Below are 12875 nucleotides of genomic sequence, written 5' to 3' on the forward strand. Positions count from 1 at the left end.
GAGGATCAGCTGCAACAGCTTGTCCTGGGGTACCCACAAATGCACACTCCACATGTACACACAGGCAGATATGCACAGATGAGCACATATTAAAAATATCAGTGAAATTAGGAATTCGAGTACCCACTAAGTGTCCACATGATTGGGCCTCTGTCATCTCTACAGGTTAAACTCCAAAGTTGACAGTCTGTGGAAAATGATGTCCCCCCTCCCCTTCCCTTCACATAGTTCAAGCCAGAATCCCAGGAGCCAACACAATCCCTTCCTCTCCCTCAGCATATCAGTCCTCCTACTCCACCAGTGCCAATGGCATCTGGATCCCCATCCCTCTAGTTCTCCTCTGTGGACAGTGGCCAGGTCTCCCCCGATGTCTGCGTCACTGCTGTGGAAACAGTCTCTCTACCACCGCGTGGACATTGTTCACGCTGTTTGCGCAGCAACACTAGCTCGCTCCTAAACTCGATGATCGAAAGCTTCTCCACTCTAGCTTGTGAATACCCGTCCAACCTGATCTGCCCACCTCTTGCCTCAATTACTCCAGACAAGTGGCCTTTGCCCCTTGCCTTCTCAAGAGGCTTACAGACTGCTATGTCTTCAGGACACCAAATTACCCCAGACTCAGAGGCACTGTCACCTCAATCCTTCATTCTTGTTTGTTTTTCAGGTAGACTTTACTTTTTAAAGGTTTTGCATTTATTTTAAAAAGCAAGTAGGAAGTACAGAGAGGCTCCTCCCAACCCCCATGCATTCCTGTTTCTGCTTGTGCAGAGCTCCCCAGTGGTACTGACTCCCACCCAGCACTGAGTCATGTTTGTCTACAGGAGGCTAGTGCTCCACAGTAGGACTCTTGAGGTGTACATTCCCTGGGTTTGTGAAAATACACATGGGTGCATCGCAGAGTCACAAGAACAGCTACTCAGCTGGGAAACTCCCCTGTGCTCTGCATTGACCCTTCTCTCCCTGGAGTCCCTAGAAGCCACCAACCTCCTCAGTGACTCCACAGTTCTGCCTTTCCCACGTGTCATGGACTCACTGCGATCGGCCTTCTTACTGGGTGTCTCACGGGGCCAGCCACTGGATGACGCTGACCCCCAAATAGTCACTGTAAATCAGCACAGGCCTTGCTAGAACTGTGAAAACAGGCAAACTCATCTATTCATTCACCTGCCTGCATGGCACTTCGGACTCTGAGCGGTGATAAAGAACACGGCTATCTCTCTTATCTTCCAGTTAAAACTTCCCCCAGGCTCGAATCCCAAATCATCATTTGAGGGTCTAGCTGGGTTGGTGAGGGGCTAGAAGACAGGATCCGGTATTCTCCAGCTGGCTGGCATTCCTCCAGGACTTGACTAGGAGAAGAGGAACCAGTGGAAACAATGTTTACTTCTTCAGCTGTGACATGGATTTGTAAGGTGCTTCAACATTATCCAAGGCCAAAGAGTACCTTTCCTCTCATGGCCCCACAAGGGTTGTGTGTGTGCATATACATATACATATACATATACATATACATATTCATAAATATAACCTGCTCAATCCACATAATGTTACCCAATGGTCAGCCCTGAAAAATACATACGAGTAACATGAGAAGGTCAGTGCTCCACAACCACAGACAGCTGTGGTTCTGGACACAGTGGACACAGGAGCAGTTTTAACCTCCAGCTTCACTCTGAGGAGCAGCAAACCCTGCCTTGGCCCTGAATATACTGCAGAGCATCTGCTGGTCCCATTTCCTCTCTCTTGCTGTTCTCTAGTGTCTATGTCAGTCTGTGGTCCATCACAGCACACAGAACCCTGCCTTCATTGTCCCGGGGTTGTGAAGATACAGCTCATTACCTGTTTTCTGTAGGCATTGGTACTTCGAAACAATGTCTCATAAGCAGCTCAGTTTCCTGGGAACCAGCCCAGGAAACATGGTCAGCTCTGAGTGGATCATTTGGTGGCCCTTGATGGCCTTGGGTAAAGAGAAATGTTTCCCTCCCTTTCATGGCCTTATCTTGAGGGCTCCCATGGCAGCTTGTTACCATTCTGAGGGGTGGAGTTGAAGCTCAGAGCAAACCGCTGTTTCCTAGGGACACCAGCTGCCCACTGCCCAGACAGCTGTATTCCAGAAACTGGAGCAAGGGTTCTTAGGACTAGGCAGAGTGGACTGAGAGGTGGAGGGCAAGGTCCCAAGGACTATCCTCTCTCTCCTAAGGAGCTAGTAAAGGCTATACTGGAAAGAGGCTACTTCTAAAACACTCACAGGCAAAGATCACCACCTGGTGTCAGGATACTAATATTACATCACAGAATGAGAATCATTTTAGACATCACAGTACTGCAGACTCTTATGGGCATGGTTGAGGGATTTAAAATTAATAACGAAAAAAATCCAGCCCACCTTTGGATAATTGCTCAAATGAATGACTATCTCTTTTTTATGTGTTTGTCAGGGTGCACATGCACCTATGTGAGCAATGGAGGCCAAAGACATCTTCTCCCTTCAGGTGTCATCCACTCTGTTTCTGGAGACAGAGCCTCACACTGGCCTAGAGACCACCATGTAGGCTATTCTGACTAGCTTACCTAGCACTAACATTACAAGCATGTCTCCTATTTTGTTTGTTTGCCTTTTAAATACAGGCCCTAGGGACCAGACTCGGGTCCTCTTGCCTGACTGAGTCTGTGTGCAGCAAACATTTTGGCAACCAAGCTCACAGCCAAAGACTATATCTTCTCATAAAGCAAAATACAGTGACTTCAAATAACAAATAGCTTCCCATGGTGAACTTTCCTTGGTTTTTTGAACCTAATCTGTTGGCCACCGCAGCTGAGAAGGAAATAACTAGTAGCCTGCTAATGGTACTACATTCCAAAACTTTGCTTCCTAGAAACCACACATGTCTAGGGGCAGTGAAGGTATGAGATAGAAGTCCAGGCCTTTTAGTAGATTCTTCAAGCATCTGGATAGCTGGTGGAATGTGACAGCACAGGGAATCTCCTAGAGCCATGGCTGGAATTTGGGTACCCTGTCAGTCCTGAGGATACCCTGAGAGAAAAGCATAGTTCTCCTTGAAAGCCTAACAGGAAATAAGCTCTCTCACTCTCTTCTCTCCCCTCTCTTCTCTCTCCTGTCTGTGTCCTGTCCCTCTCTCTGTGCACATATGCATGTGTTTTGTACCAGAGGGTGGGAAGGAGCATGCTCATGTGTGAGGGACAGAATTTGACCTTAAGTCTTTCTTCAGTTCTTTCTGGCTTCATTTTTGAGTCTCACACAAGACCTGAAGTTTCTGAATCCCACTAGACTTGATGCCAGCAGGCCAAAGGATCCTTTAGTCTCTTCCTTCTCAATGTATGCTGCTGCATCTTGTCTTTCATTTGGATGCTGGGGACTGGCACTCATGCCTTGTTCCTACCGAGATGTGCTTTTTGAAGTACTGTCTTTTTAATCTATGAGTAAGCTGATACATGTCTTAGGCCTTTTAGTGTTGCTAATGCCATATATCAATAGCTGGATGAGATTTTAAAAGAGGTTTATTGTATTCATAGTTCTGGAATTCTAAGCTCAGGTGAAAGCCTTTTTGAAGAGTCTCAAGGGTGTCACTGTGGGGCACCATGGAGCACGAAGCAGGTGTCTCCTCTGATCTGTCTCTTTCCCCTTCCAAAGACACAAATGATCATCTCAGGGGCTCCACCCTGGTGGCCATCTCTAACCCTAGGCATTTCTCTAAGTCTCTTCCTTTAAACAGCAAAGCCTAAACACTCATTGCATCTGATGATGGGGTGTTTTGCCTGCTGAATGTAAGGAAATTAATCCAGGTGCTCTGTGCATTGAGGCCAGGAGTGAATGGGGAGGGGGCAGCATGCAGGGGAGGTTGGTCTCTGAAGTGATTCACTCCAAATGGACTCTGTGTCTACAGGACACAGTGGTTCCTTAGCCTGGCCACTCCCTTTGGTTACTGGCCACTGTTTTCTCATGTAATCCCCTCAACACACCTTTATTCTTTTTATTCTTTCCCAGCCAGACTTTGAGTATTCAAATAGATAAACTTTTTTCCCATTTTTCATCACTTTTGCTAGAAAATCTGACTGTAAATCTAACTGAAAGTAGCCAATAAGACCCATGGCCCAGCTTAAGGGCTTTGTTCTGAAATCTCCTCTGGCGAATAACCTAGTGAATCACTTTCCAGTTCAGGCTTCTACAAGCCTTGGGACATAGGCCCAATCATCAGGATACCTGTGGTGTTGTAACAAGGATGATGCAGCAAGGGTGAAGATGAACTTTCCCCCAATTCCCACCTCGGTCTTTACTTACTCTCATCTTCTGAGGCCCCAACAAGAACATTACAGAAGAAAAACTGAAGCATAGTAGGTTCCTCATCTTCCAAATTTCTTCCAGCCTCAATCTATCACTCAATCTCAAAGTCACTCCTATGTAGCCAGGGACTTGCTACTAGCAATCTCTACACCTGGAAACTGTCTAAGTCTGTTTGATGTCACTACTAACATAACCAATGCCAGATATGATTGTAGGAGAGATTCATTTGGGTTCACTGAGGCAGTAGACTAAGACTGAAAGAGAACACCTGGCAGTGGTTTTAGGTCGGGAAAGCCCCAAGGCAGGGTGTTGTGAGGCAGGAAACAGCGAGTGCACCTGGGTGTCTCCTCTGCTCACCCCTCTTTCTTTTTTAAGCTACTGTACCTCATTAAGAGGCCCCACAGTGGTGATTTTATCCAATCCTACTGGTTTCCCCAAGTTTCTACCTACTGGTATAAATTCCTATTCTCTTTATAACATGCAGAGGGAATTAAGCTACAGTACATGTTTGGAAAGGGAAGAACCATAGCAAGATGTATTTGTCTTCCCAAGATGGATAGAGTCATCAGTGAATGGCAAATTCTTGCTTTCTGCATAGTGAATCCTGTGGCTTAAACAAAACAAAACAAAAAAACCTCACCACACTGGAAGGTAGTTTTAAGGTAGAGTGTTTCAGAAGAGAGAAGCAGAGGAAGTGTGCTGTGACAGGAGCGCAGCCCCCAGCTTTTCAGGGTGTGCTGCAGTTTTGCCAGAATGTAGTAGAGTGACAGGATGCAGGATTTTCTTGGCTAAGGCAATTTGCATTAAAAATGAATAAAAATAAACCTATCTACAATAAAATTATTGTGAAAATAAAATCTGTATGGGTCAGAAGCAAGAAGCAGACAGCTGTCAGGGGTCACATCTATATTCCTGGTCTCTAATGGATGACATGGTGTCCTTCATAAGGCACACTGCTCCCTCCTGATCTACTCACCTCCCTTCTGTAATTTCCCCATCAATAAAGACACATTCTAAAGAAGAAGCAGTGTCCCTACCCCTATCCCCATTAAAAACACCATCCACAGGAATCCCATGTTAGAAGGAAATGGCGAAGCCAAGGACCAACCGGAAGGGAAGTCTATATCTAGAAAAAGAATGCCTCACAGTTTTGGCAGCTTGTCAATTTGCCTCGCAGCAGAAGCTGGAGCCAATACAATGATGGATCTATGATAGATTGGGCCACACCAACCAGGACTGCTTATATATACCTCCTGCTCTCTACTGAAGCCTAAACCCAAGTCATGACTCTGAAGATGGACTTGGGGGTCAGGGATGTGGTTGAGGGTAGTTACTGGATCTTCTTTTCTTCCTAATGTGACCACTTTGGATACAGCCTTTTCTGATTTTTCACTATTAATTATGTCCTCCATTTGGCCTGTTGAAGAAGGGTGGCCAAGCCTAGCTTGTTACCAGGGATTGCCTCTGACCCTAAAAACCCGCGTTCTTCCTGTAAATCTTACACACCCTGTTTACCAGCCTCTGAGACCTGAAGCTTCTACACACACTGTGTCAAGTCATGGGCCTGTCTTGCAAGCAACAATGAGAAAACGTGCCTTTGTCTGGGTAACTATCTGGTCTTTCAACTTACACTTTCAAAGAAAGTGTCTTGAAACAGGGAGAGAGTGTGAGTGGTTTTGAGTGTTTTCAGTTTCACTTCCCATCCAGAGAGTTAAAACTAGACCACAGGGTCTGGATGCCCTGGTAAAATGCAACACTATTGTCGAAATCTCAGAAATTGGGACTTTGTAACCAGAAGAAGAGGAGAGCCAGGCGCTTCCGAGTAGATACTGATGGCAACAAAGAAAAGTTTCTGGAGACAGTGGATACAACGTTAGAAGGTCAGCCAGAGTTCTAGCCCTTATTTCAAGCAACCTTAAAGGCTGAGTGAGAATTTCTCCTTTTCACCTCTCCAGCATACGCATGACCGTGGCTAGGAAATTTCTCAGAGAATCGTCGGGGTTGGCTGCGTGCAGACAAAACTCACACGTTAGTGGCAGGACCGTTCTACCAGCCAGAACCACTGGGGATTGACTTTGGAGGCGCTCTGTCTCTCCCTCCCCTACCCCACCCCACTGCAAGGCCCTCTGGGAATTGTAGTTTTCCCTCCGCTCCCTGCTTTCCTAGCGGGAGAACTGTGCTACTCAGATAGTAACTCTCGCACTTTCCACCCCCAGGCTAGGGCCCTCCCTTGGCGGGCGGCATTTTGATGACGTCACTGAAACCACACCCCTTGGAGGATGAAGGCATTTAGGTGTCTACGCAGGGCCTGTAATGCAGCAGGCTGGCAGAAGAGAGCGAGCAGTCCCCGGAGACAGGATGTGGATCTTGTTCAGCTTTTCCAGGACTCCTAGGGCTCTGCTCTTTGCGCCGCCCAGCGCCGTGCGGGCTTTCTGATCAGGCGGCGCCGCGGACAACCCCGAGGAGGGGCGGGGCCGGGTGGGGCGGGGACCTGGCGTGCTGTCGTCGCTCTCGGGCCCTCCGGGCTGCGCGGCTCCCCTGTGCCTTGGGCTGCTAGGCTGGTCTGAGCCCTAGGCCGTCTGCACGGGTACCTCGGTGCACGCATGGACCTGCCCGCGCCCGGCGGGAAGCGGCCAGGCTGGCGGTGGCCCGGGAGGCGGGGCAGGGCCGAGGCAGCGGGCCCCTGAGCGCGCGCCCTGCAGGCCCGGCTGCAGCAGCATGATGCCTGGCGAGACGCACCCGGCGGCGCCCGGGCCAGCCGACCTCGCGCGGTGTCAGGGCTGCGCCTCCCTGCAGCAGGTGAGAGGATCCCTGGACGACCCTTTTGAGCTGTCTTGGGGGCGGGTGCCGGTGCTTTGTTTATTCCCGGACTCCAGAATCGGTTCACCTGGTGCGATGCTGGTGGCGGACAGAGTGAGCTTGCTCTACAGGGCTCCCTCCTTTCTTGCCCAGATTCAGGATTTGCAGGGCTGAAGTTGGGTTGGTGGATGACGCTGTCCAAGTGTGGAGGGAATTTTCCTCTCTGGGATGATGGCCTCCTAGCACCTTTGTTGTTTGAAGGCAAGGGTTTTCTGTTTTGTGTTGCGTGCCCAGGTCACTAGGCTTCAAAATTTGGGAGCTGCATTTCAGCTTACACCTACCAATGTAACATCAAGCTTAGCTTTTATTAAGTAACATGTTAGTTGCCCGATTAAAATATTGCATTAAGGATGTGTGCGTGTCGGTAGTTTGTTACAGTGGCGTGCTCTGTTCTCAACAGTGAATCCGTGCAGATGGGTTGTGGGCTTTACTGGGGCAGTGAGAATAGTCGCAGTGCTGGGTTCTAGAGACCGTCGCGGCTTTCAGTTCTTAAGAGTCCAGTTTAACTATTGTCAGTGGCAAAACGGAACTCATCCTTGCCCCATTCACTTCATCCTCTTACTGCTTCGCGTCCTAAGCACTGTTGGTGGACGCTAATAAGATGAACGTGTGCAAGTACGACTTGGCTGGATTTTAGATGTTGGGAAGAAAATAATGGACTATGTCGGGGTGTCCGGGTGAGATGTTTTGAGGCAGTGGCAGTTGTGAATGTTGAAAAGCAGCTCTGGATGTCGGTTTTAACAGGTGGGACGATTTCTTGACATTTGATGAGCAAAGCCTGTGGAAGTCTCGTGGTTGGTGAGATGACATTAGAAGGGAGCTAACTAGGTAGTTTTCCGTGGAAGCTTGGTTCTTATTGTAAAGTGCAGTGTTTCTGTGCCGATCCATATATTCTAGTTGTTTGGGGAACGGAGATGGGAAATACAGTTGCACCCTTGTATAAAGATGGGAGAGTCAAGCCATGTTGTAGCTAGGTCACATTGTTGTTTTAAAAATGATAATCCCAACCGTTCTGTTTTACCAGTAAAGATTCAGGAGCCTAATGCTGGGGTGAAAACCTGCTAGCTTAGAGAGGCAGAGCAAGCACCCTGCTGACCTTCCTTCTTAGCTCAGGTACGGATGGAAAACAGAACAAAACAAAAACAAAAGGCTCACTAGCTCAACTGATAGCCCGGGAGCAAAGGCCAAAACACCCAAGGCCAAAGGCTTGCCAGCTCAAAGCCCAAAAATCCAGGGAGCTGAGGAGCCTAAGCCTAAGCTAAAGCCAGAGCTTGAGGGAAAAGTTTTTTCTACTTCTCCATGCTGTCATAATACCCCTCAACTTAAAGTCCCTCCTACTTTTTAATCTCTATCAGCTGGTTTCTTACTCTGCCTCTTGACCCAGGGTTAAATTTATTAAATGCAATATGCAGAAAGCTCTTGTATTAAAGGTGTGTGCTAGGGCTCAAGCACACCATCCAAGAAGCAGGGTTTTATGGTTGGCAATTTTGGGTTCACCGTGGGATCAAATATCCTGCAACACTATATTGTGTAAGTATGGTATAATTCTCCCATCCCATCTCTGAATGGTATGCTCTAGCATCTTTAGTAGACCATATTTGTGTCTTGAGGCTATTTACTAAAAAAAAAAAAGTCCCTGTTGTTTTATAACAATGTATGTAATAAGAAGAGGAAAGTTAGGTGAGACATAATGTATTGTTGACAAATAGAGTCAAAAATAGGAATGAAGCATAGGTAAGGACCAGGACTGTGGTTGCTGGGATTTTGTGGTCTCTGGAAAAATCGCATTTGAGCAAAGTGCTAATAGAATGAGGTCTGTTGGTTTCTTTGGAGACAAACATCCTACTGGATGCCTTAAGGCCTGGAGTAGGTGCTTTCCTGGTGTGCTTGGAAAGAACATGAAGGCCAGTGAGGCACACTGGAGATTTGGGGTGTGCAGAGTTTAGAAGAGCAAGAAGAGCCCTGGTTGTATGGGCTTGAGCTTCACTGAATGAGGTGGTGAGTCAGTATAGATATTTGTACAAACAGCTGTGTGAACCATTCTTCTGAGCCCTCATGAGAGCTGCCTTCACACATTGCCCATCAGGAGTCCCTGTCCTGTCTAATCGGCATTGAGTCCTTCAGCTTGCTTAGACTAGAAACTGGAGAGCATCCTAGTGCCTCCTTTCTCTGACAGACCGCATCCAGTCCATTTACTGGTCCTCTCGACCCCACCATCTTTATTTCTTACCAACTTCACTGTAGAAAGAATCCTAACCTGTGTCCTAGAAGCAACTACTTTTGCCTCCCAAGGACACCCCTTTTTCCTTCCCTCCAAGCCACACTTCCATTGTTCATCCCCAAAACAGTGACTAAGGGGGGGGGGTCTTTTAGCTCCACATAGGCCTGGTCTGTAAACTTTCTTCCTTAAGTGGCAAGATCATAAATCATTGTTCACACTTGCTTAGTTGACACTGAGGTATGAAAGCAGCCATAGACAAGAGCAAAAGAGTCCCATGTACTCCTAACAAGGGGGGGGAGGGTTAGTGCTTGAATAGGCTTTTCAGGGGAGTAGTGTTCCAGGGTTCTGTCTCTGGAACACTGCTTTAATTTGTAAAGTAAGTCTGGGGAGATGGGTCCCTAACAGATGATAGAGCATTCTAGGAGGTCTGTGCTCATTCCTGATGTTGAGAGTTGGAATCTTTTGTTTATTAATCCCACCAAAGCAGAGTGTGTATAAAAAAAGAAAGAAAGAAAGAAAGAAAGAAAGAAAGAAAGAAAGAAAGAAAGATCACAGGTTGTAAGCACAGGATGAATTGATGAACGGGAGCTGGGTTTGGCGAAAGGTAAATTATCTCACTAATGTGACCTAGTGCTTAACAGCAAGGGAGTTGCTTTGGGGAACAATAGCAGAAAAAGCTCTAGAGTGTGAGAGGCAGAATGGGGTGAAGTCTTGGGATGGTTCTCATGTCGTGGATTGGATAGTAGCAAGATTTCAGTCTTTTAATAACTGTAAAGTGTGGTGGAAGAAGAAGGAAAGGTAGCTGGATGTTGGAAATGTGGGGCTAAAGTTTTAAAATGACATCATACTGGGGACATTTAGCCAATTTTCAGATGTGTGTGAAGCAGCTCTGAAATATCCTAATGCACTTCCAAGAAAGTGAAAGCCAGTTTCTAGGTTTCTATGGCCAATGAGCTCACAGTAAGAATCTTTTTCTGAGGGAAGAATTAGGTAGTATTTTGAGTCACTTATGCTTTGAAAACCCTAGCTTCTAAAGAGAATCTGGCTGCTGGGGCTGGGCCCTTCAAGAAGAAAGTATGGAGTGGGGAGGGGTGGAAAGAGATAAGGAGACTTATATAGGAAGTAGGTTGCTGGCCTGTTGGGAGGAAAAAGATGACTGGACATCACTGCAGCAAGTGTTTTCTGTGTGCAGCTTCAACTCCTCCAGGAGGGAAACCTTGCAGTTTGAAGCCACTTACACTTCTCCATCCTGCAGAAGACATCCACATAGTCTTCCCCACAGTGGTCCCTTCTGGGCCTTTATTCTGAGGTGGAGCCTTAAGGTAGACGGTGCCTGTTGTGAAAATACTTTGTCTGCAGAACATTTTTCTGTCTGGGCCTTGTGTCCTTATAGAAGTACAGTTGCCTTTTTATCGGCCATATCAGAGATTTCTCTAAAGGCAGCTGTGCTTCCCAGCATCTGAAGTATCTTGATAGCTCCACAGAACACTCTGGACCTTTGGGTTGCAGGAGTTTGTCACTGATATGTAGCCCAGCAGCCACATGTTCTAGAACCTCAGCAGTCAAGAAAACCTATGTGGTGCCTTACTGTGATGATGCCATGTAAATCAGGCAAGCATTGAGTTACATAGATTAGGTTAAGCCAGGGGATTGGTTATTGGAAGTCACTTTCCTTTTGGGGAGCATTTGAAACTCTGCACTTTGCATTAGAGTTGGTCAGCATATAAAAGCTGCAGATACTCCTCAGAACAGGAAACTGCTCAGAATTATTTTACTTAAAAGATCCTCAGCTTGTAGAAGCTCCAGGAGCAGAAAATGTGATTGCTGAGAGAACAGTGTTCAGAGCGCATCCCCTCCATTTTCTAGAACTATTGAGCAGTGGATCCTACCTGCACACAGGATTGTGGGCTCAAAGAGACCCAGAGGGCCTCTGCACTCTCATACTGTGCAAATCTCACTATTCAGAGAGTTCTGTTCCAAATAACAAATAAACCTGGGTTGAAAGAGGAGAGAAAAATGTTCAATCAGGAACACTGCAGTGCCCAACTGTGATACTAGGATCTCTGGCTCTTCACACTGACATATACACAGGCCTTGGGGGTAGTTGCAGAAGGGGCAGAAACAGGTAACTTGGAAGGCTTTCCTTTCTGGCTAGGACACTGGTTCTCAATCTTCCTAAGGTTGAGACCCTTTAATGAGACAGTTTCTCATGCTGTGTGACCGCCCAAACATAATTTTTTTTTTTTGCTATCTTGTAACAATAATTTTGCTACTATTATGAATCTTAATGGAAACATCTGTGTTTTACAATAACCTTTAGGTGACCCCTATGGACAGGTCATTTGACCACACAAAAGGATCTCAACCCAAAAGTTGAGAACCACTATTCTAGATGTTTTATGGTTTAAAAGTTTTTTTCCCCAGTTTATTTCTCTAAGCCAGAGTTATATATAGTCAATCTTGAGATGGAGAACACTGTATATATTGTTTTATCATGACAACTTGCAGCCTTGACCATACCATCTTTCCAAAAGACACTACTTTTTTTTTTTAAGCCACTCTTTTTTTTTTAATAATTTATTTTATTTTGTGTGAAGGTGTCAGCTTCCTTGTAATTGGTGGTACAGACAGTTGTGAGCTGCCATGTGGGTGCTGGGAATTGAACCCAGGTCCATTTGGAAGAGCAGACAGTGCTCTTAACCACTGAGCTATTTCTCCAGCCCCAAGACACTATTTTTAATTGCTTACATTATGTAAATTTTTATAATGAAGCTTCTTATCCTTAGTAAATTTGTTACTTATTTTTTAGTTGAAGACATTTAGCCTGGCTTTCTAATCTTGGAAGTTGAGGGGGGTGCACTCCTGTTGGCCTCTGCCTCTGCACCCATCCCTGCCTATCCTCTTAGGTGCAGGACTTCATTTGGTGCGCTTAAGAATGTGGCCACAGGTTAATTTGGAGGTATGCTCTAATGTAGATTATTGCCTTTGCATTCCTTCATGGATTCTTTTTTTCTTTGCCCTCCATTGGTATCTATTTTTAAAAACAGGATTATGTAGCTGGCCCAGGCTGCTCAGGAACTTACTATGTAGCCCCTGATTCTCCCACCACTACCTCCAAGGGCTGGGGTTACAGCTGTACCACCACCACACCCTGGTTAGGAATGGGACTCTAATTTTAGTTTTTCTTGCTGTTGTGACAAAGCACTTAGCAAAAACAGGTTAAGGAGCATTAGTTTTGGCTCATGGTTTGGGGGGTGGGGTACAGTCCATGGGGTGAGACCAGCAACAGAAGTATGAGCATGTGCACACTGCAGCAGCAGTCAGGAAGCTGGAGCTGACTTGTGCTCAGCTTGCGTACTCCTGCTCATTCAGTTGGAAGCGTTGGCCATGGGACAGTGCTCCCACATCCACAGCAGGCCTACCCCCTTGGCTAAACCTCCCCGGAAAGCCCCTCACAGACACTCCCACTTCCCAGGTAATCCAAATCTCATT

At 46.5% G+C, this 12875-nt stretch overlaps 1 protein-coding gene across 1 annotated transcript in view; it reads left to right on the forward strand.

Moving 5' to 3' along the window:
- Nucleotides 1-6792: 6792 nt before the first annotated feature.
- Nucleotides 6793-12875, forward strand: part of Ice1 (interactor of little elongation complex ELL subunit 1) — a 46492-nt gene continuing 40409 nt past the window's right edge. Inside the window, exon 1 of the mRNA XM_021652996.2 lies at nt 6793-7102. Within this exon, the coding sequence (XP_021508671.1) occupies nt 7022-7102 (81 nt within the window). The 5' untranslated portion in view covers nt 6793-7021. The remainder of the gene's footprint in view (nt 7103-12875) is intronic.

This window comes from Meriones unguiculatus, chromosome 3 (genome assembly GCF_030254825.1).
Source record: "Meriones unguiculatus strain TT.TT164.6M chromosome 3, Bangor_MerUng_6.1, whole genome shotgun sequence".
Classification (NCBI taxonomy): domain Eukaryota; kingdom Metazoa; phylum Chordata; class Mammalia; order Rodentia; family Muridae; genus Meriones; species Meriones unguiculatus.